General features: G+C 42.1%; 2 protein-coding genes across 3 annotated transcripts in view; both read left to right on the forward strand.

Moving 5' to 3' along the window:
• LOC310747084 (vomeronasal type-2 receptor 26-like) overlaps positions 1-21,624 on the forward strand; it is a gene marked incomplete at its 3' end in the record, with an annotated part of 29,942 nt that extends 8,318 nt beyond the window's left edge. Inside the window, exons 1-7 of one of the 2 annotated variants that reach the window (XM_083581402.1) lie at positions 1,961-2,287; positions 5,996-6,046; positions 7,428-7,554; positions 13,147-14,007; positions 15,075-15,302; positions 17,643-17,769; positions 20,723-21,624. In XM_083581402.1, the coding sequence (XP_083437528.1) occupies positions 2,067-2,287; positions 5,996-6,046; positions 7,428-7,554; positions 13,147-14,007; positions 15,075-15,302; positions 17,643-17,769; positions 20,723-21,624 (2,517 nt within the window). In that variant the 5' untranslated portion in view covers positions 1,961-2,066. Of the gene's footprint in view, positions 1-1,960; positions 2,288-5,995; positions 6,047-7,427; positions 7,555-13,146; positions 14,008-15,074; positions 15,303-17,642; positions 17,770-20,722 lie in introns of those variants that run through there. The other variant, XM_083581403.1, reaches the window with a different exon arrangement.
• The window catches only part of LOC310747088 (vomeronasal type-2 receptor 26-like), a 54,419-nt gene continuing 32,861 nt past the window's right edge, over positions 151-21,708 (forward strand). Inside the window, exon 1 of the mRNA XM_083581413.1 lies at positions 151-281. The gene's annotated coding sequence lies outside the window, so the exon portion shown is untranslated. The remainder of the gene's footprint in view (positions 282-21,708) is intronic.

The raw sequence follows: 21,708 nt of genomic DNA on the forward strand, positions 1-21,708 counted from the left end.
TTATTTTATAAATAGATCGACTGCGATCCAGCTGGCTCCCATCAGTGTTTTAAATGCTTAAACTAATTGCTCTAACATTCAAAATGGTGAAATGTTAGCATCCACAAAGCATATGTAAAGTGTTAATGGCAAGAACTGTAGAACTCTGTGATGTCATACACTCTGTGGCAGTTATGGCAGTTAGCTGAATGGTCTTAAAAGTTAGAGCAGCAGGTTTGTTGTGTGTTGCTGCTGTCTGCCTAAGCGTTAGTCAGTCTGTAACAGTTTAATCTATGTAAGACGTACAGTGGAACTTCATGTTGCAAATGTTATCTGTGCCGGAGGCACGTTCACAACGCACAGCATTCACAACCTGCAGCGCTGCGTCTGCGCACGCGTAGGTCGTGATTCGACACTTCTGCGCATGCGCGAGTGCCGAAACCCAGAAGTAACCCATTCCGGTACTTCCAGGTTCTGTATGGTGCGCAACCCGAAAACGCATAACCTGAAGCGTGTGTAACCCAAGTTACCACTGTATTAGCAATTTAAGTATCACCTACCTGCATTGAACATAATAATCTCCAAATTCAAGAATACGGAATCAAAGTAATTGGTTCTTTAAAGTTCAAGCAGAGAGTGTCTTATGGAGTTTTTATAGGAGGGAAAAGAGAACTAATAAAAAGGTCAAATGATCCAGGGCTGTCTTCCACATACTTCACATGAGGTAACTTGGGTGGCTGAACAGAATATCAGACAAATTCATAGAGGATAAGAATATTAGTTGGTTGGATCAGCTGAAACACAAAGACAGTGCAGGCCCACCCCTGAACACACAAATCAATAGACACATAGGCCTCTGACACCTTCAGCTGCTAGCAGGATGGTTTTGATTTGTTTATATTTCTGGATTTGCTTGGAACCCATGAGAAAGAAGGGCCTTGATGCTATTGAGCTCAGATTATGCAGGAGGTAGAATTTCCTATTATTTTTCAAGCAAAATTAACATTCAATATTTCAAGTTCACTACCCTGATTCAAGAACAGAATGCCATACTTAAGTAACATTTTATGTTTATTTTTCATATTTGATTTCAGACATGGATGACTGTTTTAAATGTTCAAACATTGGCCAAGATAGAGGCCTCCATAAATACATAAACTTCCTGTCTTATGATGAGCCTCTGGGGATTATTTTGACCACATTTGCAGTTTTTTCTCTCTTTAATTACAACTTTGGTTCCTGGAATATTCCTCAAGCACCAGGACACTCCCAGAGTCAAAGCCAATCATCGGAACCTCACCTATGTTCTCCTGTCCTCTCTCCTCTCCTTTCTTTGTGCTTTGCTATTCATTGGCAAACCAGACGAAGTGACATGTCTCCTACGACAAACTACTTTTGGTGCAATCTTCTCAGTGGCAGTTTCCTGTGTATTAGCCAAAACCACAATAGTAGTTCTAGCTTTCATGGCTATCAAGCCAGGCTCTAGGATGAGGAGATGGGTGGGGAAACAACTGGCAACCTTTATTGTTCATTCCAGCTTCCTTGTTCAGACTGTTTTTATTACTGTGTGGTTGGCAACCTGTCCTCCATTCCCAGATGTTGACATGCACTCGATCACTGAAGAAATTGTGCTAGAATGCAATGAAATATCATGTTTTGCTCTGTTTTGAGCTTCGTGGGTTTCCTGCCCATTGCCAGCTTAACTTTGGCTTTCCTAGCTAGGAAGTTGCCTGATACTTTGGATGAGATATGATAATCATGTTTTCCTTAAAATATTACACAGAATCTGTAATTCAAAGCAAGTGATTACCTCACCTGTAATTACAAGATTATTCAGAATTACATCTTCTCCCCTTCCCTAGGGACCTCCTCTGCCCACATGCAGAATGATGAAACTAAGACTGGAGGCTCTTATTAATAAGTATGAAGTGAACATGGTTGGGTCTATATATATACAGAGGCTCGTCAATATGGCTTTGAATCAGCTAAGTGGGTCACCATTCAAGTTAGTCTCTACTGCTCACAGTCACTTGAATGACAGTAACAGAAGAGGTGAACTTGTGCCTAAATGAATAATTTCTTGCAAGATGGTAGTGTTTAGGTTGCTGGTGCTCTTACTGCCACTGCAGGGGATGTGCAAGTATCTTTCTCTTCCTCAGTGTTCCATTAGAGAACCTGTCTCTATTCTTCACAAATATTTTCAGTCAGGAGACCTCATCATTGCTGGCATTATTTCTCAGATCTACATATTTTCAGATACCCTATCCTTTGAAAAACACCCATCTCAGGAATTTTCAGATGACCATATGTAAGTAGGTGCACGTTTCATCCAGATTTACTAGAAGTCAGAATAAATAAAAGCACCTTATTTAATTTTGTCTTCTGTAGTTGTATTTAAAAAATTGATTTACCAATTTCAAACACTCATTTCTTTTATTCCAAATTTTATTGAAGAATTTTAAAACATTTACCAAGCATAAAATATTGGCTTCCAGGACAACTGCTTGTACAGATGTCAAGTCTTGCCTGCAGAGATCCACATGGCATCAAAACAGGCTTGAAACAAATTTTACATTATAAATTAAGCTCACATCCACGGGGTATAGATAAAATTGGAGCATTAAGATATTTTCTCCATAGTGGCTGCTGTGACCCTATGTATTTTTTTAATCCTTCTAAGAAAAACCCAAACAAAAGTGCTACATTGGTATTTGCTTATTAGGATGTGTATCCTGTGTGAATGAAGAACATGCAAACTACAAGTAACTTTTGACCAGCAGATATTAAACATACAAAACACCTCATCCAGATTCCCTAGAGGCCAAAATAAATAAAAACACCTTATTGAATTATGTATTCTGTACATATACCAAGAGACTCTCTAAGAAGTCCTGGAATTTGAGATGCTTTTAAGAGACGTCATAGATTTGTGAGCCAGTTTACTTTTACAAGTCTGTGAGATGTGAGCTTACAACCTGTTTTTGTACAATATCTGAACTGATACTGAACTAAAAAGTAATCAATGTTATGATCTGAAGCAGATGAACCTTGATGCAGCATGTAACTCTCAATACAGGGTGCTGACTCACCTCTACCAGCACATCCTGGCCTTGGCATTTGCTGTAAAGGAGATCAATGAAACTCCCCAGATCTTGCCCAACATCACCCTGGGCTTCCACATTTATAACAGCCATTTCAGTGCAAGCTGGACCTATGAAGCCTCAATGGAGCTTCTCTCAAGAAGGGCCAAGGCCATCCCTAACTATAAATGTGATGCTGAGAGCACTCCAATAGCAGTCATTGGGGGACCTAACTCTAATGTCTGTCTTCACATGACACCCATCCTGTCTACATACAAGATACCGCAAGTAAGATCTAAATACATTCACACCTCAATTTCACTGAATTCACACTTTCAGAACCAATACATGAAATGCAGCCATTCTTTGAAATTCCCCCTTTTCCAGATTTTGCTAAGCAGTTCTCCAGTCAAATAATGTGTCCAAAAATGCATAGATTAAGGTAAAGTGTGCATTAAAAATGCATGTTAGTAAAAATATACTTAAAATGCATTGTATTAGCAAATATTGCTTTGCAAAGATGTGCATATTAGGCAAAATTTGCATAAAGTTTTGTATTTTAGGAGAAATTTTCATGAGGCTTAAAAAGAAATCTAATTGATGTGGTTAAATAAGAAACTTAAGAGAAATATTGACAGATCCTCCCATTCCTAACACACTGATGGGTCAGATTTAGCCAAAGCCCAAATCCTGAATTGGACAAATTTGGGTGGAACTAGATGACTTAGGTAGAAACAGTCCCAGATTGGGTCTGGCCTGCTGGAGTGATCTGGGGCTGTTGGGGCGCGGTCTTGGTAGGAAGACCTTGGTAGGTCTTGGTCTTCACATGGCTGTAGCAAGCAGTGCATTGAAGCACACAGTAAAACTGAGCAATTATATACCCTAGGCTGAGCATCTGGTGAGTTGAGGTTTCAGTCCTGCTAGCTGCAGGGGCCTACTTCCTCAGCGTGTTCTTTGCATGAAATGCACAGGGAAAGTAGACTCTAGTAGTTGAACACATAATTCAATCCTGCAATCTGCAGGATCTACTTAACCGTTATGGTCCCGGCCAGAAATGAACAGAAGAAAGAAAACAAAACTGCACACAAGTAATTGTTTTATATTGAAAACCATTCTTCTCTTCTCATCTTTTTTTATATATAAAAAAACCTTAGCTTATATATGGCTCTTCCCCAGTCATGAATAAAGAGTCTCAAGGAGTTTTCTTCTACCAAATGTTCCCAAATGGGGACCGTCAATATAGAGGAATTATCCAGTTACTGCTGCATTTCCAGTGGATATGGATTGGAGTGGTTTCTCAAGTTAGGGAAAATACAGAAGGTTTTATAGAGAATGTACTTCCACTGTTTTCCCAGAGTGGCATCTGCTTTGACTTCATAGAAACATTCCCAAAGCTAACATCTTCCAGTGGAATCACTGACATGGTGGGGGAGGGCTTTCACTGTGTCAGTGTCATTATGGGAAGCACTACGAATGTTGTGGTTGTACATGGAGAAATTCATTCCATGATGGCATTGAAAATGGTGCCCCAGGTTTTAAACTTTGAGCATTTACCAATGAGGACCAAGAGTAAAATCTGGTTCCTGACAGCCCAAATGGATATCACATCATTTCCATTCCAAAGAAATTGGGACATAAGTTTCCTTCATGGTTCTCTTTCCCTTGCCATTCACTCAGTGGATCTGTTAGCTTTCCAGAAGTTCCTTCAGATCAAGAACCCAAGCACAGAAAAAGAAGATGGTTTTATCAAGGACTTCTGGGAAGAGTCATTTAACTGTTCATTCTCCAGTTCTGTGGCAGATAATATAGGTGGGCAAATTTGCACTGGGGAGGAGAAGATGGAGGCACTTCCTGTGTCTGTTTTTGAAATGAGAATGACTGCCCATAGCTACACCATCTACAATGCAGCCTATGCGGTGGCACATGCTTTGCACATCAGACATTCATCCCAATTCAAGCACAGAGGAATGGCAGAGGGAGTAAGATGGGAGCTTCCAAATCCACAACCATGGCAGGTAATGTCTTGGTCAGATGAAAGCTGAAGGTACCTACGTATCTTTTGGTGCAAAAATGATGGTCGAGCTTTATCAACCTTCCATGAAATTAACAAGAAAGTTAATCTTATAGAATAACTTTACCATACTTCAAGCCTTTTATTTTGCCTCCACAGCAGAGATTAACAGAACTCTCAGTTTGTAAAATAATTTCTTTCCATCCCTTCAAAATCAAAGTAGCAGGTGCAGCGTTTTTAAAGCAAAACGAAATAAATGACCAAGTTGGGGCTAGGGTATCAAAGATTTCTTCAGAGTGTCTTACATTGCATAGAATGCTGCTTTATACCATGTAGAGAACACTGGCAGCAACTCCCCAGTGTTTCAGGCAAAAGCCTTTCCCAGCCCTACATGGAGCTGTTGGGGATTGAACCTGGAACCTTCTGCATTTAAAGCATGAGTCACCAGTGAGCCAAAGCCCTTCCCCAGCTGCCTTACTGGAGAAGCAGAAGAGGGTATCACTGCCCTTTTCCTTGCAGTTTTGAAAATATCAGAAGCAGCAACAGGGCTGCCAACCATATTGTTGGCAGTCGTGATATCTCACTCCACAATAGATACATCCATACCACAGACTTAAACCATGGGGATTGTGGTCTTTTAAAGATAGTAGAGGTCTCTTGATGGAAAAATCTTAACCTCTATTGATAAGCCTACAATGTGGAAAGGTCTTTAGTGTAACACAAAACAGTGAAAGTTAAAGTAGTGGTGCAGATGTGGCCAATATTCCATGGTGTGGGATTTTAAGTGACCTTTAGCTGTTTCTAACATTAACTTGCACAAAGATTTCATGGGATCATAATCCTGAGCCTTGGATGCATTTTCACCGTGTTGTATGATAACATAATAAGAGCATTTATATAAACCTTTCTTATTTTTATTATTTAGCTCCATCACATTCTCAGAAGTATTTCGTTTAACAACAGTGCAGGAGAAAAGGTGCATTTTGACGCAAATGGTGAATTAATTGCTGGCTTTGACATTATAAACTGGCTCATGTTTCCAAATCAGACCTTTCTTAGAGTCAAAATTGGGAAGATAGACTCTCTGGGTACCGAGGAAAAATTGTTCACCATTCATGAGGATGCCATTGTATGGCCCAACCAATTTAACCAGGTGGGTTCTCTGCACTTTTCAGGGTTCATTCCATCACCTGCCCAATGGTCAGGAAGAAGATAGTTACTCAAATGGCTGTTTCTCAGTATTCTGTAAATATAGTGAGGCTTGTTCAATCTGAACTTTCATGTGCCACTTAATGTTCCTTCTGCAATTACAAGGAATCATTCATTCAGAGCGGTAGCACCAACACTCTAGAACCCACTCCTAATTAATATTAAGCATGCTCCTTCACCTTTTTTTGTTTTTTGCTAAAACCCCTTTTCATTCGTTAAGCATGTGGTGGCAGGATAGGTAAGTATCAATATCTCTCCACATTGAACACTACTGTCAGCTGATTGAAGCGGGTGGTGCTGTGGTCTAAACCACTGAAACTCTTGGGCTTGCCGATCAAAACATCAGCGGTTCAAATCTGTGCAATGGGTGAGCTCCCATTGCTCTGTCCCAGCTTCTGCCAACCTAGCAGTTTGAAAGCATACCAGTGCAAGTAGATAAATAGTTACCACTGTGGTGGGAAGGTAAACAGCATTTTTGTGCGTTCTGGCTTCCGTCACGGTGTTACGTTGCACCAGAAGCGGTTTAGTCATGTAGGCCACATAATAATAATAATAATAATAATAATAATAATAATAATAATACATTAAATACATACACATTGCCCGGAAAGCTGTCTGTGGACAAGCGGCGGCTCCCTCGGCCTGAAGAGAGATGAGCACCACACCCCATAGTCACATTTGACTGGATTTAACCATCCAGGGGTCATTTACCTTTACCTTTTTATCTACACAGATACATACAGAGGGGGGGGGGAGAGATGGAGGGGGAGAGAGAGGCGGGGGGGAGAGAGAGGGAGAGAGAGAGAACTCGCTACTTACATTCAACTTGTGGGTACAGTGGTACCTTGGCTTACAGACGCTTCAAGTTACAGACGCTTCAGTTTACAGACTCCGCTAACCCAGAAATAATAACTCGGGTTAAGAACTTTGCTTCAGGATGAGAACAGAAATCGTGCTCCAGTGGTGCAGCGGCAGCGGGAGGCCCCATTAGCTAAAGTGGTACCTCAGCTTAAGAACAGTTTCAGGTTAAAAACGGACATCCAGAACGAATTAAGTTCTTAACCTGAGGTACCACTGTACTGCATTCGTAATACTCTCTAGTGTTCATGATATTACCTAAAACATTCTATTCTGATATTTATGGACAGACCCGGCCCATTTCTATATGCAATGATCATTGCAGTTCAGGTTACAGTCGAACCAAGAAGGAAGGGAAGCCATTTTGTTGCTATGATTGCTTTACGTGTCCAGAAGGAAAGATTTCCAACCAGAAAGGTAAGAAAGGTTTTAAAATGTTATATATAGATGTATGTATGCCACCTATTTCAAAGATGATTTTGACCCTCCCTAGGGTATATAAATGTTCAAGAGGGCCACTCTGGGCTACTAATGAATTTTGTGTTTTATTTAATCTGTATATGCTCTCAGCTCACCTAAAGCCTTACCAAGCAAACAGAGCCCTTTCTGTCATCAAAACACGCATTCCGATCTGCTTAAACCATGAGCCAGAACTTTCTTGTCAAAATCTCTCCTCTATTTCACTGATCACCTTCATCATAAGAGCTGCAGTAACAGCTGTAGTTCAGAAAGTGTAGAAACACCAATTCTAGTCTCATACCCTCCAACATTTCTCTGATCAAAATAGGGATGTCCTATACCATAATAGTAATAATAATAACTTTACTATTTATACCCCATCCATCTGACTGGGTTGCCACCCTGGGTGGCTTCTAACATATATAAAGCATGATAAAACATTAGACATTAAAAAAAAACCTTCCCTATACAGAAGGCTTGGCGGGGGGTCAGATAACTCCACACCCTACAACATTTCTCTGATGAAAATAGGGACATCCCACCATACCCTCCAACATTTCTCCTATGAAAATCGGGACGTCCTAAGGGAAAGTGAGGCATTCTGGGATCAAATCAGAAACCAGGATGGTGTTAGGGATGTGTAAATTGATCTCTCTACACACAGAGAAGCCTTGACACTGCGATGGTTTTATGGTCCTTATTTATTGCTGTTTATACAACCCGGGTGGGAGCCCGCGTAAATCAGTCTTCCTTGGAGCTGTCAGTTGGGAGCACTGACTTCCTCTTCCGTCTAAAACACAGAAAGCGTGGGATCTTTATGACATTTTCCCTGCGTTCCCAAAGTCTCCCAAGATGCCTTGAGTGCAGAGATTCATGCATCTGCTCCGCCTCTGACCCTGAACTTAACCCTTGCAACGCCTGTAAATCTGCCTGTTCTCTCTCCTGTGTCTCTTCTTCCTGCGTTCCCTCCCAGACCAAGTCCTCCTCCCCCTGCGTGGGCTGGGAATACCAATAACCCCTGCTCACTCCACTGCCTCCTTCTGCTTCAGAAACTCCATCTTCAATCCCATCCTCCTGCCTCTCATACAGCTCAGTCTCACGGGTGTAGCTTATGTCAGAGTGCTCTGAGGGCACCCTGACAGATGGCTTCTGTAAAGCGGGGACATCCATGGAAAATAGGAACACTTGGAGGGACTGTAGCCTGCTGAAATTTAGTTGTATTCCACCAAAATACTGAAGTAGTTTATGAAGTGTGCAGCTATTTGCATTATTTCCACAAATATGACACTGAATCAGAGATGGTCAGATGTGAGGGGAGCAATGTGGCCCAGTCTACATGAGCCAGCAGACACTTGCCTTTTGGGAAGAAAGGACAAAACAAGAGAGGCAATCAAAGACCACATCAGGGCCTAGTTCAGTTGGCTAAAGACAGGGCTAACTGAAGAAACAAACATCTGGTGTCTGCTGCTGGCTGGTTCAAGAGGCTGGTTGTTTTGCTTTGTGATCTGCTGTGTTTTCTAAATGTTGTTGACTGCTTTGAAGAGTCGAGTAAAGAAGTGGGATATAAAACAAAAGGCTGTGGAAGCCTTTCCCCCTACCACCAATGAACTCCAAAAGTCTGCAGTAAACATATTCTTTGTTGTTGTTTTTATTTTTAGACATGGATGACTGTTTTCAATGTCCAGAAGATCAGTACCCAAACCTTGGCCAGGTTATATGTCTTCCAAAAGACATAAGCTTCCTGTTTTACGATGAACCTCTGGGGATCAGTTTGGTCACGCTTGCTCTTTTATTGACTTTCACTACAGCTTTGGTGCTTAGGATCTTCATCAAGCACAAAGAGACTCCCATAGTCAAAGCCAACAATCAGACCCTCACGTATGTTCTCCTCCTAGCCCTCATTCTCTCCTTCCTTTGTCCTTTGCTATTCATTGGCCAGCCCACAAAAATAACCTGTCTCCTTCGACAAACTGCTTTTGGAGTCATCTTCTCAGTAGCAGTGTCTTGCATATTAGCAAAAACAACTATCGTGGTTCTAGCTTTCATGGCTACCAAGCCAGGGTCCAGAATGAGGAGATGGGTGGGGAAACAACAGGCTACCTCCATTGTTCTTTTCTGCTCCCTGATTCAAGCCATTATTTGTAGTGTGTGGCTGGCAACGTCTCCCCCATTCCCAGATTTGGATATGCACTCTGTGACTAAAGAAATTGTTTTGGAATGTAATGAAGGGTCAGTCACCATGTTCTACAGTGTCTTGGGCTTCATGGGCTTGCTAGCCATTGTCAGCTTCAGTGTAGCCTTCCTAGCCAGGAAGTTACCACACAGTTTTAATGAAGCCAAGTTCATCACCTTCAGCATGTTGGTTTTTTGCATTGTGTGGCTGTCCTTTGTTCCAACCTACCTGAGTACCAAGGGAAAGTACATGGTGGCTGTGGAGATCTTTTCTATTTTGGCCTCTAGTTTTGGGTTACTGGGCTGCATCTTCTTCCCCAAATGTTATATCATTCTGCTGAGGCCAGAGTTAAACAGCAGGGGAAAGCTTATTATAAGAAAGAGTTAAAGCATAAATAAGTCTATTTGATGTAGCAAATCATAACTGGACTAAATCTCCTTGAATTCATTTTTCTTCATCTCAGAATGCCTCAAGCCAACAAAACTGTTCTCCAAAGCCAGCAGAACAGCCCTGACAAATTACAATGGTACCTCGGTTGTCGAATGTAATCCGTTCTGGAAGACCTTTGACTTCCAATGCACTAGACAACCGAGGTGCGGCTTCCAATTGCTTACAAGAGCTTCTAGCACTCAGCGGAAGCCACGTCAGACGTTAGACTTCTGAGATACATTCAATAATGGAAAAAAATACTTCTGGGTTTTCGGCATTCGAGAACTGAAACAGTCAACAACAGAGGCATTTGGGAACCAAGGTACCACAGTACCTCATGTATCCTAGACTGAGAGAGCTGACTACATATTTTGGAAACTCCATTATTTACAAGGTCTTCTATTTCTTACTTCTAACTTCACCAATACACTACTGGTCCATTTTTACCTAATGAAAGGAAATTTAAAATTGCACTTCTGAGTATGTGACAAATACATTTTCTTCAGCAATTCCGGAGGGAATTCTTAGCACTGGATGAATAATTACATTGCTCCTTGATGATTAACAGGGCTATAATTTGAGTCTGATTTTGGATACTCCCAGATTGCGTCATTTTGGGAAAATAAACTACCATTTAAACAAGACAATTTTAACTAAGAAAAGAGAAAACGTGGTTTCTGCATAGAACAGTTGCCTTTGTATTGAGAATGGTGGTTTTAGTGGTCTTGCTTCTGGAACTGTTTTCATACAAAGTATGTCAGGCTCACATAGCAAAATGCAGGCTTCAAGATCCACACCGTCCACTTCACATGTATCATCAGCCAGGAGATTTCCTCATTGGCGGCATTGTTTCCCATGGTGGTTTCATCTCCTCTCCAGCAAAATTCACTGAGGAACCCCCACCAGCTCTGCCTGAAGAGCTTGTGTAAGTACTAAGTCAGTCATTCATTACAGGACAGGAATGATCAAACCAAGAGCTTCAGCCTCAGAATAATGACTGAGGCTGCAAACTTCAACCCATTTACCTTGAGATAACGACTTTTGATTTCAGTGGGACATATGCTAATGCAAAAATCCATAGGAATCTCTTGTGAATTAAGAGAATCCTGTTGAAGCTCCCATTTCTCAATAGGGAAATGAATATAAATGTATTGAAATGTATACGTGTGTGTGTGTGTGTGAGAGAGAGAGAGAGAGAGAGAGAGAGAGAGAGAGAGAGAGAACCCTTTTGAAAAGCCAGTTTTGATAGACTTTATCTGAGCAGGAGTGTTAGTGAGAATGAATTAAAAGAACCTGTTCTGAACCTGAATGCTCATATCATTTCATTTTCTGATCTTAGGCTAAAGTTTGTTTCACAGTGATGGTATATATTATGAAGCATAGAATTCTGTGAATTACAACAACCATCACTGCTTCATGAATAGGAAAGGGGTCATTGCAGGAGAGAGCCGTGGCGGCAGTGGGAGGCCCCATTAGCTAAAGTGGTACCTCAGATTAAGAACAGTTTCAGGTTAAGAACAGACCTCCAGGACAAATTAAGTTATTAACCTGAGGTACCACTGTATCTCAAGGGCTGTCACCAGGAAGATTAACTATTGTGCTGATATGTAAAATTATATATCAGTTCCTTCTGATATTGTTTACAACTCTCATTCTAGGGTGGTGCCTAAGGTATGTAAAATGAAATACCGGTATATGTTCCTTCTGATGCCATTTGCAACTCTCATTCTAGGGTGGTGCCTAAGATTTACCAGCACATTGTGGCCTTGGCATTTGCAGTCAAGGAGATCAATGAAGACCCTCACATCTTACCCAATATCACCTTGGGCTTTCACTTATATGACAGCTATAACAATGCAAGGAGCACATATCTCGCCACATTGCTGCTTTTATCCAGGGTGGAGAAATTTGTTCCTAACTATATATGTGATGTTGAAAATAATCTGGCAGGGGTCATTGGGGGACTTGATTCTGAAATCTCCTTTTATATGGCAACTGTTTTGGATATCTATAAGAGCCCGCAGGTAGGACACCCATGTACAATACCTCTATTAGCTTGCATAGAGAAAGAGCCTGAATTAACAGCACAAGTTCAGGGAGCATCACGAGTTCAGGCTGAGGATGAAATTGGGGCAGAACCATGTACACCACTTTGAAATCATTGAAAAATAAGGGTGGAACAGAATTAAAATAAAATAAAATAAAATGACCTTAATAAGGGGAAAGAAAGGCTGCAATACCAAAAAAAAAAAAACTGTCACACCCCCAATCTCTTAAACACACCTCAAGGACACTGATATCCCAAAGGCCAGTGAATGTTTAGGGGGAAAGGGTTTTCAAATTAAACATACTCTGGAGGTATGACAAATTGCAAATACAGTTCAATTCTGCAGGAGAACAGTAATAGTACTGAGCAGCTGGTTCCAATGTGAAATAAATGTTCATAAGTGAAGTCTGAAAAGCCTTGAAAAGGAAAAGGCAGAAATGGAAGTTGTGGCAGTTGGGGTATGTGCATCGTGAAGACAAAAGCAGCTTCAGAGAAGGAATGTGTATCCGACCCATGTTGCAATTGTGACATGGCTCCATAAATAATGCCTCAAGTAGGGGTGGAGAATCCTCTATTTAGGGCATGGTGTGTCCCTCCAATTAGTTTTATACATCGTACTGGAACCTGCAAGTATGCATAAATTTTTGTTGTTGTTTTTTAAAATAGCAACAATGCCCCCCCTGTCAACAGAACAAATATTTAACAAGGAGGAATGGGAGATGGTCCCAGTTTAGGCCATTTGCATGTGTGTCTTTAGTATAAATGAGAAAGGAATGCAACACCTGGTGGGTGGCAAAAGGCATATCTGACTAACAGGATTCATCACATGATGTATATGAATAGTTTGAAAGAACTCTGTAAGTATTACTTTGCCTCTTCTCTTCCTCCATTGCCTCTTTAGCTCATTTATGGCTCTGCTCCACTGATGAATGATAAAAGCCCAGGGCTTCCCTTCTACCAGATGGCAGCCTCAGAAGCCCTTCAGTATGAGGGAATTCTCTCTTTGCTTCTGCATTTCAGGTGGATGTGGATTGGAGTCATTGCAATGGACAATGAAAATGGAGAAAGATTTGTGCAAACCATTTCCCCAATGTTTACCAAGAGTGGTGTCTGTTTTGCATTCATAGAAAGAATCCCCAATTTTAGTTTTATTTCTGAAATGTATGGCATGCTACAACAAGCAGCCCATATACAAGATCAAATTTTTAGCAGCAAAGCTAACGTAGTCGTTGCCTCTGGAGAATCTTATTCCATGGCAACTTTTAGATGGCTTTCATACCTATCAGAACATGATGACATGACAAAGAAAGTAAAAAGTAAAGTATGGATAACAACAGCCCAGGTTGAGTTTGCTTCATTTGTCTTTCAAAGGAACTGGGATTCAAGACTATTCAATGGTGCTATAGCCTTTGAAATTCACTTCAGAAACCCACCAGGATTTCATCAGTATGCTGTGCACAGAAACCCTTCCAGCACAGATGGGGACGGTTTTATCAGGGACTTCTGGCAACAAGCCTTTGAATGTGTGTTCCCAGATATCACTGCAGACAAGGCAGAGGGGAATATTTGCACAGGAGAAGAGAAGCTGGAGATCCTTCCTGGATCATTTTTTGAAGTGAGCATGACAGGCCACAGTTATAGCATCCACAGCGCTGTCTATGCCATGGCCCATGCTTTACATGCCATGTCCACTTCCAGATTCAGACATAGAGGAATGGCATACAGAGGGAGAGGGAAGAATCTGAATCAACAGTCTTGGCAGGTAAAGGCTGAATATTCTCAATTGGCAAAGCCCTGTTACTTCCTGACACTTTTTGCATTCCCAAAAGCCTATCAACTTGTTCTTTCCTCTCAGAGTTCAAACGTTTGAGTGGGTGTATTAGGAAGAAGAACACAGAACTGAATTTATAATTCTGCAGACAGAGTAGGAGATGGCACTGATATGATAGTATCCTAGATAGTTCCCCACATATTGTGCTGCTGCAAATGACAGTAGGCCCTATAGAAAAGGGAAATGATAGTGGTGTCCTTCCTTGAGTAGGTACTGCCTTGTGTTTGAAGAGAAAGCATTTGTATGAGGGAAGCTTTGCAGTCCAATGATATCCCATTCCATTCAAAGATTAGTTTCAGATCATCTCCGTTGCCAAATGTTTCAGCTCCGAAACGTCGAAAACCCGGAAATAAGTGTTCCGGTTTTCAAACTGGTATTGAAAGAGGCAATCGGAAGCCACGCCTTGGAAATCGAACATTTTAGAAGTCAAAAGTCCTTCCAGAATGGATTAAATTTGAATTCCAAGGTTTGACTGTACTGTCCTATGTTTGAAGAAAAAGCATTTGTATGAGGGAAGCTTTACAGCCCAGTGAGGTGCCGCTGCATTCATATATAGGAAACTATGGTAACGGTTGAGAGAGATGATCAGCATTCCCTCTATCCCATATCAACCAAATCCTTCCTTAGAACAGGTGTTCGCACACCACTGCCGTGTCTTCTGAGATGTTCAGGGAGACAAGGGAGGGGAGGGGAGGGGAGGGGAGGAGAGAGAGAGAGAGAGAGAGAGAGAGAGAGAGAGAGACAGAGAGAGAGAGAGAGAGAGAGAGAGAGACCTCACTACATACACATATTAGACTTATGGGCTAAATAAAGGGTTGTTAGAAAGATTGAGAGAGAGGCATGTGTGTGAAAGAAAACTGATAGGCTCTCTCCATGCTTGGACCTGAATCCACTGACAGTTCATTGAATCATCCCCCACCACTTGCTGTTGGTTCTGCTCCTAGGGAAAAATGCTGCAGTCTTTTCCAAAACCCCTGTCTTTTCTGTTTTCAATCTAGCTCCATCACTTTCTGAGAAGCATTTCATTTAACAATACTGCAGGAGATGTGGTCTTCATCAACCAGAATGGAGAGGCAGCATCTAGCTTGGATATTGTCAACTGGATTATATTCTCCAACCAAAGTTTGCACAGAGTGAGAGTTGGGAGGATATATCCACAGGCTCCTCCAGACCAATCATTACTCCTTGATGAAGATGCCATCACATGGCACAGTTGGTTTAACCAGGTAGGGTTTCATTGTTTGCTAATTCAAAAGAGATTCAGTATTGAATAAGCAATCATTATCCACCTGCAAGTCTACTCACTGTCTTTTGAGTTGTAAATTGATGAGTGGTGTATGACCAAAGCATCCAGGTACCAGATTAAGAACCAAAAGTTTGCTGCTAGAAGACCAATATTTTATTAAGGAGGTTACAAAACAGAACCCTTTTACTAAAAAGTAAAGTTAAGCATGGCTAACAGTGTAAATATGCCTTAGGGGGTTGCTAGTTCAGATGAAAATAACAAAAGCTAGGTTGTCTCAGCCTAATCCCAACCATTCACAGACCACACTACAAGCTGCATCCATGCAAATGTGGGTTTTGCATCACGCAATCCTTCATCTGAATGTGCGTCATTAGGTCCAGATCAAATATCAGTTTTTGTTTGAAAGGGCCTGGAGACAGGAGGGCAGGTTTTCTTTCAGTCAAATGGAGCCTCTGGGTACATTTCCCCAGCACAAGAGGGGATACATGCTCAGAGACCATGAAGCTACAAAGTGGATTTCTTCACAATCATTGTGACCTTGAAGCAACAATATATCAAACAATGCAGACAAGTGTTATGTTGGACTAATCAAATGGATTATTTTTTCCACTGGAAAACTTCAACCAGAATCCTAAGTAGAAAAAGAAAACTATTGTAAAATAAACCAAAGAATTGGGATTTCTTTACACTTATTAAATACTGATTTCTGACAGAGTGAAACATGATGTATAATTTGATAAGCTCCAGGATTTGGTCTTTCTTGCTAGAAAGGTGGGGAAAGGAGGCATAATAATACCAGAGGAAGAAACAGCAACAGGTGCAGGAGAACACTCAGGGTGTTCTCCAGCACCTCAGGGTGCAGGTGGAAGAGTGAAGGACTGACATGAGAAGAAAGGTATGAAGAGCAAGGGAGCATTGGGAATGGAAGCAGCAATCTTTAAAAAAGGAGTGATCTCAAAATTAGTTTTAAAATGTATTATCAGGGACTGGTTAGAGGAGGAATGGTGGAGACCACTTCCCCAGCCTGACCCTTCCAGAGAAGAAGAAGACAGTTCAGAATTACAACAGGGGTTTAATGGAAGTCACAGCTCAGAGGAAGATGGGGGGTGGAGTTGGGAAATATTGGGGGAAGAGGAGGAGGCAGAGCTGGAGCAGCTGGCTGACACTTTATCACTAGAAAGCATTCCAGACCCACCATCTCCCAGATCCCGGCAAGCCTTAAGAGAGTGAGAGCAAAGGTCTTGAAGACAGATGCCACTAAGTGGCAACCATAGGCAGGGTGCTGTTGACGAATGAGGATGTGGGAGAGAAGGGGGCTGGAGATTTACTGAGGACAATGACATTATTCCAAGAGGCTTCATTCCCAAGCCTCTCTCTGTAAATATTGAATAGCAATATTCAATATTCTCATCCAATCCTGGCAACCTGCAGTGGGAGTTGGTTCCCCTGCTGCCTGCCAGGTATATTTTGTTCTTAGCATACTGAGAATTGTTTTGCAGCATTCCAGGGAGTGTCATAGGTTTTGGATAGCTTCATTCCAATTCACGCATTTGTCCAGAATATTTTTGTATTGGAATTCACAAAGATTGTGTTCCTCAAAAATAATTTATTTATTCATTCATTCATTCATTCATTCATTCATTCATTCCCCGCCCATCTGTCTGGGTTTCCCCAGCCACTTTGGGCAGCTTCCAACAAAATCTTAAAATATAATAGTCTGTTAAACATTAAAAGCATTCAATAACAACAACAACAACAACAACAACAACAACAACAACAACCCCCAATCTGGGTGGGTTTCCCCAGCCATTTTGCTTTCCTCAAAAAAAAAATGATAATAATAATAATAATATCCCCTATCTGGGTAGGTTTTCCCAACCACTCAGGGTGGAATATTCAGAACTTTTCCCCAGGCAGCATCTGATGGGTCCAAGTATAGGTGTAGCCACAGGCACAAAAATCAGTTGTATACCTGTATATAGAGCTGTATACCTAGTGGACAGCATACTCAAAAGTAAGAATTATAACAAAATTAACAGGGAAACTAGAGTGACTTCAAAGTGTACTTTAATGGACAGGGCAATCTTTGCAGAACAAATGGGCTACTGCACATCCCAGAACAATATTAAGGAAATATCACATAACTCCAAACATTACTACTACTACGAGTATGAAAAAAAGTAGTTGCTCTCTGAATGGCCATTACATATTACTGAAATTCTGTGTCAGTTTAGTAACATAGGGAAAGGCCACAAAACATAAAGGATTCCAGAGTCATTAGTCTCTTGATGAACCTTCTGCTCTTTCATTTATGGATTAGATTCAGCCTCTTTCTGTCTGTACTGAGAGTTGTCTTCCAGGATCCAGCAAGAAAGTGAAGGAGGGAGAGCCCCCTTGCTGCTACAATTGCATCCCATGTCCAGAGGGGAAGATTGCAAACCAGGATGGTAGGAGAAATAAATAGATTCAATAGATCCAGATTCAGTACTTAGGATTGAATGGTGCTGTAAGGAAGGCTGAGTTTAAGTTTCAAAAGAGGAGATGATCTGCTGTGTGTGTGATCCTACCTCTTTGTAATCATAGCCCTTCAGATAGTCTAAATAAGCTAATCAAATGAGAATGACCATGCATTGAGAGTAGTTGGGTGGTATGTGCTTCAAATGATATCTAGAGAGGGCCTTGCCACTCCTTCATAGCTGTCAACCGTCCCTTATTTGGCGGGAAACTCCCTTATCCCAGTGCCGTGTCCCGCTGCTGTCCCGGATTGATAATGTCCCTTAAATTTCCTGGGTTTCAAGGGAAGCAGCTCCTCTCCCTCCCTCCCTGCCAGCCAGGGAGGAGGGAGGCTCCAGCTGTGTTGTTTGGCTGCATTGCTCACCTCAACTCGACTCGCCTGAATTATCCAGAAGAGGTTGTTGGCCTCCGCTCCGGGCACCAGCTCAGAGGAGAAGGAGCGAGGCTGGTGCCACAACTGCTTGGGCCCCGAAGGGCTGTGCCAGCCCACCAGCACAGCAGCGAGGGCGGCCGCCAAGAGCCCGGCAGCTAAGCGCAGCATTTTCCACCAGCTCGCTGTCATCCATGCGAGCACAAACCTCCGCCAGTCCCTGCTGAGGCAAAGCGCGGCTGGGAAAGCCGTCCGCTTCCGCCTCAGCCCACTTGAAGGGTAGGGCGGCTGCCCACCCCCCGCCATGTTTGGTTAGGCCCTCCCTTCCTCGGCTCCATTGGAGAACCGCCTCCACCATCAGAGCTCGCGAGGTGAAGCAACAAGTGCCCAGCCAGGCCGTGCAGAAGCTGCTTAGGCTGCGCTTTGCCTGCAAGCCATAGTGGACCGGTCCAAAGGGCTGCGTGCGGCATGAATGGATGGGCGTGCCTCCCGCACAGGTGCCTTCTTTCCCAAGCCAAGTGTCTCCCGTACCTGACATCAGGACTCAACCCTCGCTTGGGGGACCTGCTGCTGCTGCTTAAGCAGCAACATACAGCAGGGGCGTAGTGAGGATTTGGGGAGGGGGCAGAACACCCACCTGCCATCATCCTGTGAAATGCCTCAGCAACAGTTGTTTAAAATTACTTCCTTTTGACCCTCAGTGCTCAGACAAATCTGTCAAAATCTTTCTACAATTTCTTTTAGTTAAATATTTGTATTTATTTACTTGATTTAGGGATAGGCAGCTGCTAAGCCCCTGAGCTATAGCATACCTCTGAAAAACAAGCCAAAAAAAACAAACATTTTCCGTTGTAGAAACGGTTTGCTTGCTTTTTTTATTATCTCGCTGTACACTGCTTTGATGGCTTCAGGCTGTGAATCAGTTTAAATTAAAGGAATAGCAGTAAATGCTGCAAGAGGAGAAGGCTTGAGGATATGGTGCCAAAGCGGCTGGAATCTGGAAAGCTTCTTGAAGGGTACCTGGTATTTGAATTTGAATAGCAGACCTCATCACAAATTAGTTTTGAAATCTCTGTGAGCTTCAAGACCAGGGAGGTGGGCGAAGTTCTCATTGCTCCTAGATTGTAGCTGATAACTTCAGTTTGAGTTGCTGGATAGACCAGTCACAAAACTCTTGACAGCACAATCTGGTCTATCACAAGTCCATCATAGTTAAGATTTATTTGGCAGAAAGACTCAATAAGCTCAATAAAGCCTACTTCCATGTAAATGGGTAAAGGATTGCAGCTTCTAAGTTGAAGCCTCCAGAAGGGTGCCATTGAGGTTCCCAGCCTGTGTGCGAGCAGGCGCACAAATGTGAATAATAATAATAATAATAATAATAATAATAATAATAATAATAATTTATTTATACCCTACTCATCTGGCTGGGTTTCCCCAGCCACTCTGGGCAGCTCCCAACAGAATATTAAAACACGATAAAACATCAGACATTAAAAACTTCCCTAAACAGGGTTGCCTTCAGATATCTTCTAAAAGTCGGGTAGTTGTTTATTTCTTTGACATCTGATGGGAGGGCATTCTAAAGAGTAAGCACCACTACCAAGAAGGCCCTCTGCCTGATTCCCTGTAACCTCACTTTAATAATAATAATCATAATAATAATAATAATAAATAGTTTATTATTTATACCACACCCATCTGACTGGGTTTCCCCAGCCACTCTGGGTGGCTTCCAACTGAATATTAAAAACACAATACAGCATTAAACATTAAAAACTTCCCTAAACAGGGCTGTCTTTTAAAAGTAAGACTTGGGGGGCAGGGGGCCAAACTGGGTCTTTGCCCCAGGTGAAAAAAAGGCTAGTTTCACTCCTGGGTTGGAGTAGGTGGCCCTTGAGGTCACTTCCCAACGCTGCAAATTCTATGATTCTAAGTTCAGTTGACCTTTTCCCTTCCAACATAGGCAACTCCTAGGGACACTGGCCCCCTTCCAGGGCCGGATTCAGGTTTGATGAGGCCCTAAGCTGCAGAAGGTAATGGGGCCCTTTCTATGTCCAGCTGTCCTTTGTCAACAACAAATTGTTGCTGTTTTTTGTGTTGAATATATGCTATATGGTAATTTATGGACCTAATAGGTATCTAAAGATATTTGCACACAACAAAATACGTTTTTTATCAAAGTAATTGTTGCTCCCTTATTTTGGCTGTTGATCCCTTATTTTCGAGACTGCTGCTCCCTTATTTTCAAATCTGTAAGTTAACAGCTATGCACTCCTTCTGACTTGCACAGGCTGCACCCAGGCTAGTGTGAATAAACATTCAGATGTCAATGGCTCTGGCTGACCACATAGCTCTGAACCACATAGCTCTTCAACAATACCACATTACAGAGTATCAGGCAGTATTCCACATATGTTTTAATATGAGCAGAGCTCTTTTCTTCTCAGACAGAAAGTCAACATCAGACCCAACAAGGTGATATGAGCTAAAGGTCATTTCCTTATTTTTCCCAGATATGAATGACTGTAATAAATGCCCCGACAAAGACTATCCGAGCAAGAACCGGGATGCATGTCTACCCAAGGATATCAGTTTCTTGTCTTATGAAGAACCTTTGGGCATCAGTTTAGCCTGCTGCTCTCTTTCCCTTTCCTTGATCACAGCTCTGGTACTAGGTACATTTATAAAACACCATGACACACCCATTGTCATTGCAAACAACCGAAACCTCACCTACACTCTCCTCATCTCTCTCCTGCTCTGTTTCCTGTGTGCATTGCTCTTCATTGGCCGACCTGAGAAGGTCACATGTCTCCTCCGACAAACAGCTTTTGGCATCATCTTCTCAACTGCTGTTTCTTGTGTCCTGGCAAAAACCTTCACGGTGGTTTTGGCCTTCATGGCTACAAAACCAGAGTCCAGGATGAGGAAATGGGTGGGGAAAGGACTAGGCCACTCCATTCTCCTTTCCTGCTCCATTGTTCAAGCAGGAATATGTACTGTGTGGCTGGCAACCTCTCCCCCATACCCAGATGTGGACATGCACTCAATGACAGAAGAAATTATACTAGAATGTAATGAAGGGTCTGTGACCATGTTTTACTGTGTTCTCATCTACATGAGTTGCCTGGCAACTGTCAGTTTTGCTGTGGCTTTCCTTGCCAGGAAGTTACCAGACAGTTTCAATGAAGCCAAGTTTATCACTTTCAGCATGTTGGTGTTCTGCAGTGTTTGGCTGTCCTTTATTCCCTCCTACCTGAGCACCAAGGGAAAATATATGGTGGCAGTGGAGGTCTTCTCTATCTTAGCCTCCGGTATTGGGCTTCTGGTTTGCATCTTTTCCCCAAAATGTTATATAATCATTCTGAGACCTGAGCTGAACAATAGGGAACAGCTAATAAGGAAGAAAAATTAAATAAATAATAACTGTCCTTTGCTATATCCTGTGCTTTTTTTCTTTGTGAGCAGTAGAATATTTGCAAACATGGGTTCAGCAGCT

Source organism: Podarcis filfolensis (genome assembly GCF_964270895.1).
Source record: "Podarcis filfolensis genome assembly, chromosome: 13".
In the NCBI taxonomy this organism is placed as follows: domain Eukaryota; kingdom Metazoa; phylum Chordata; class Lepidosauria; order Squamata; family Lacertidae; genus Podarcis; species Podarcis filfolensis.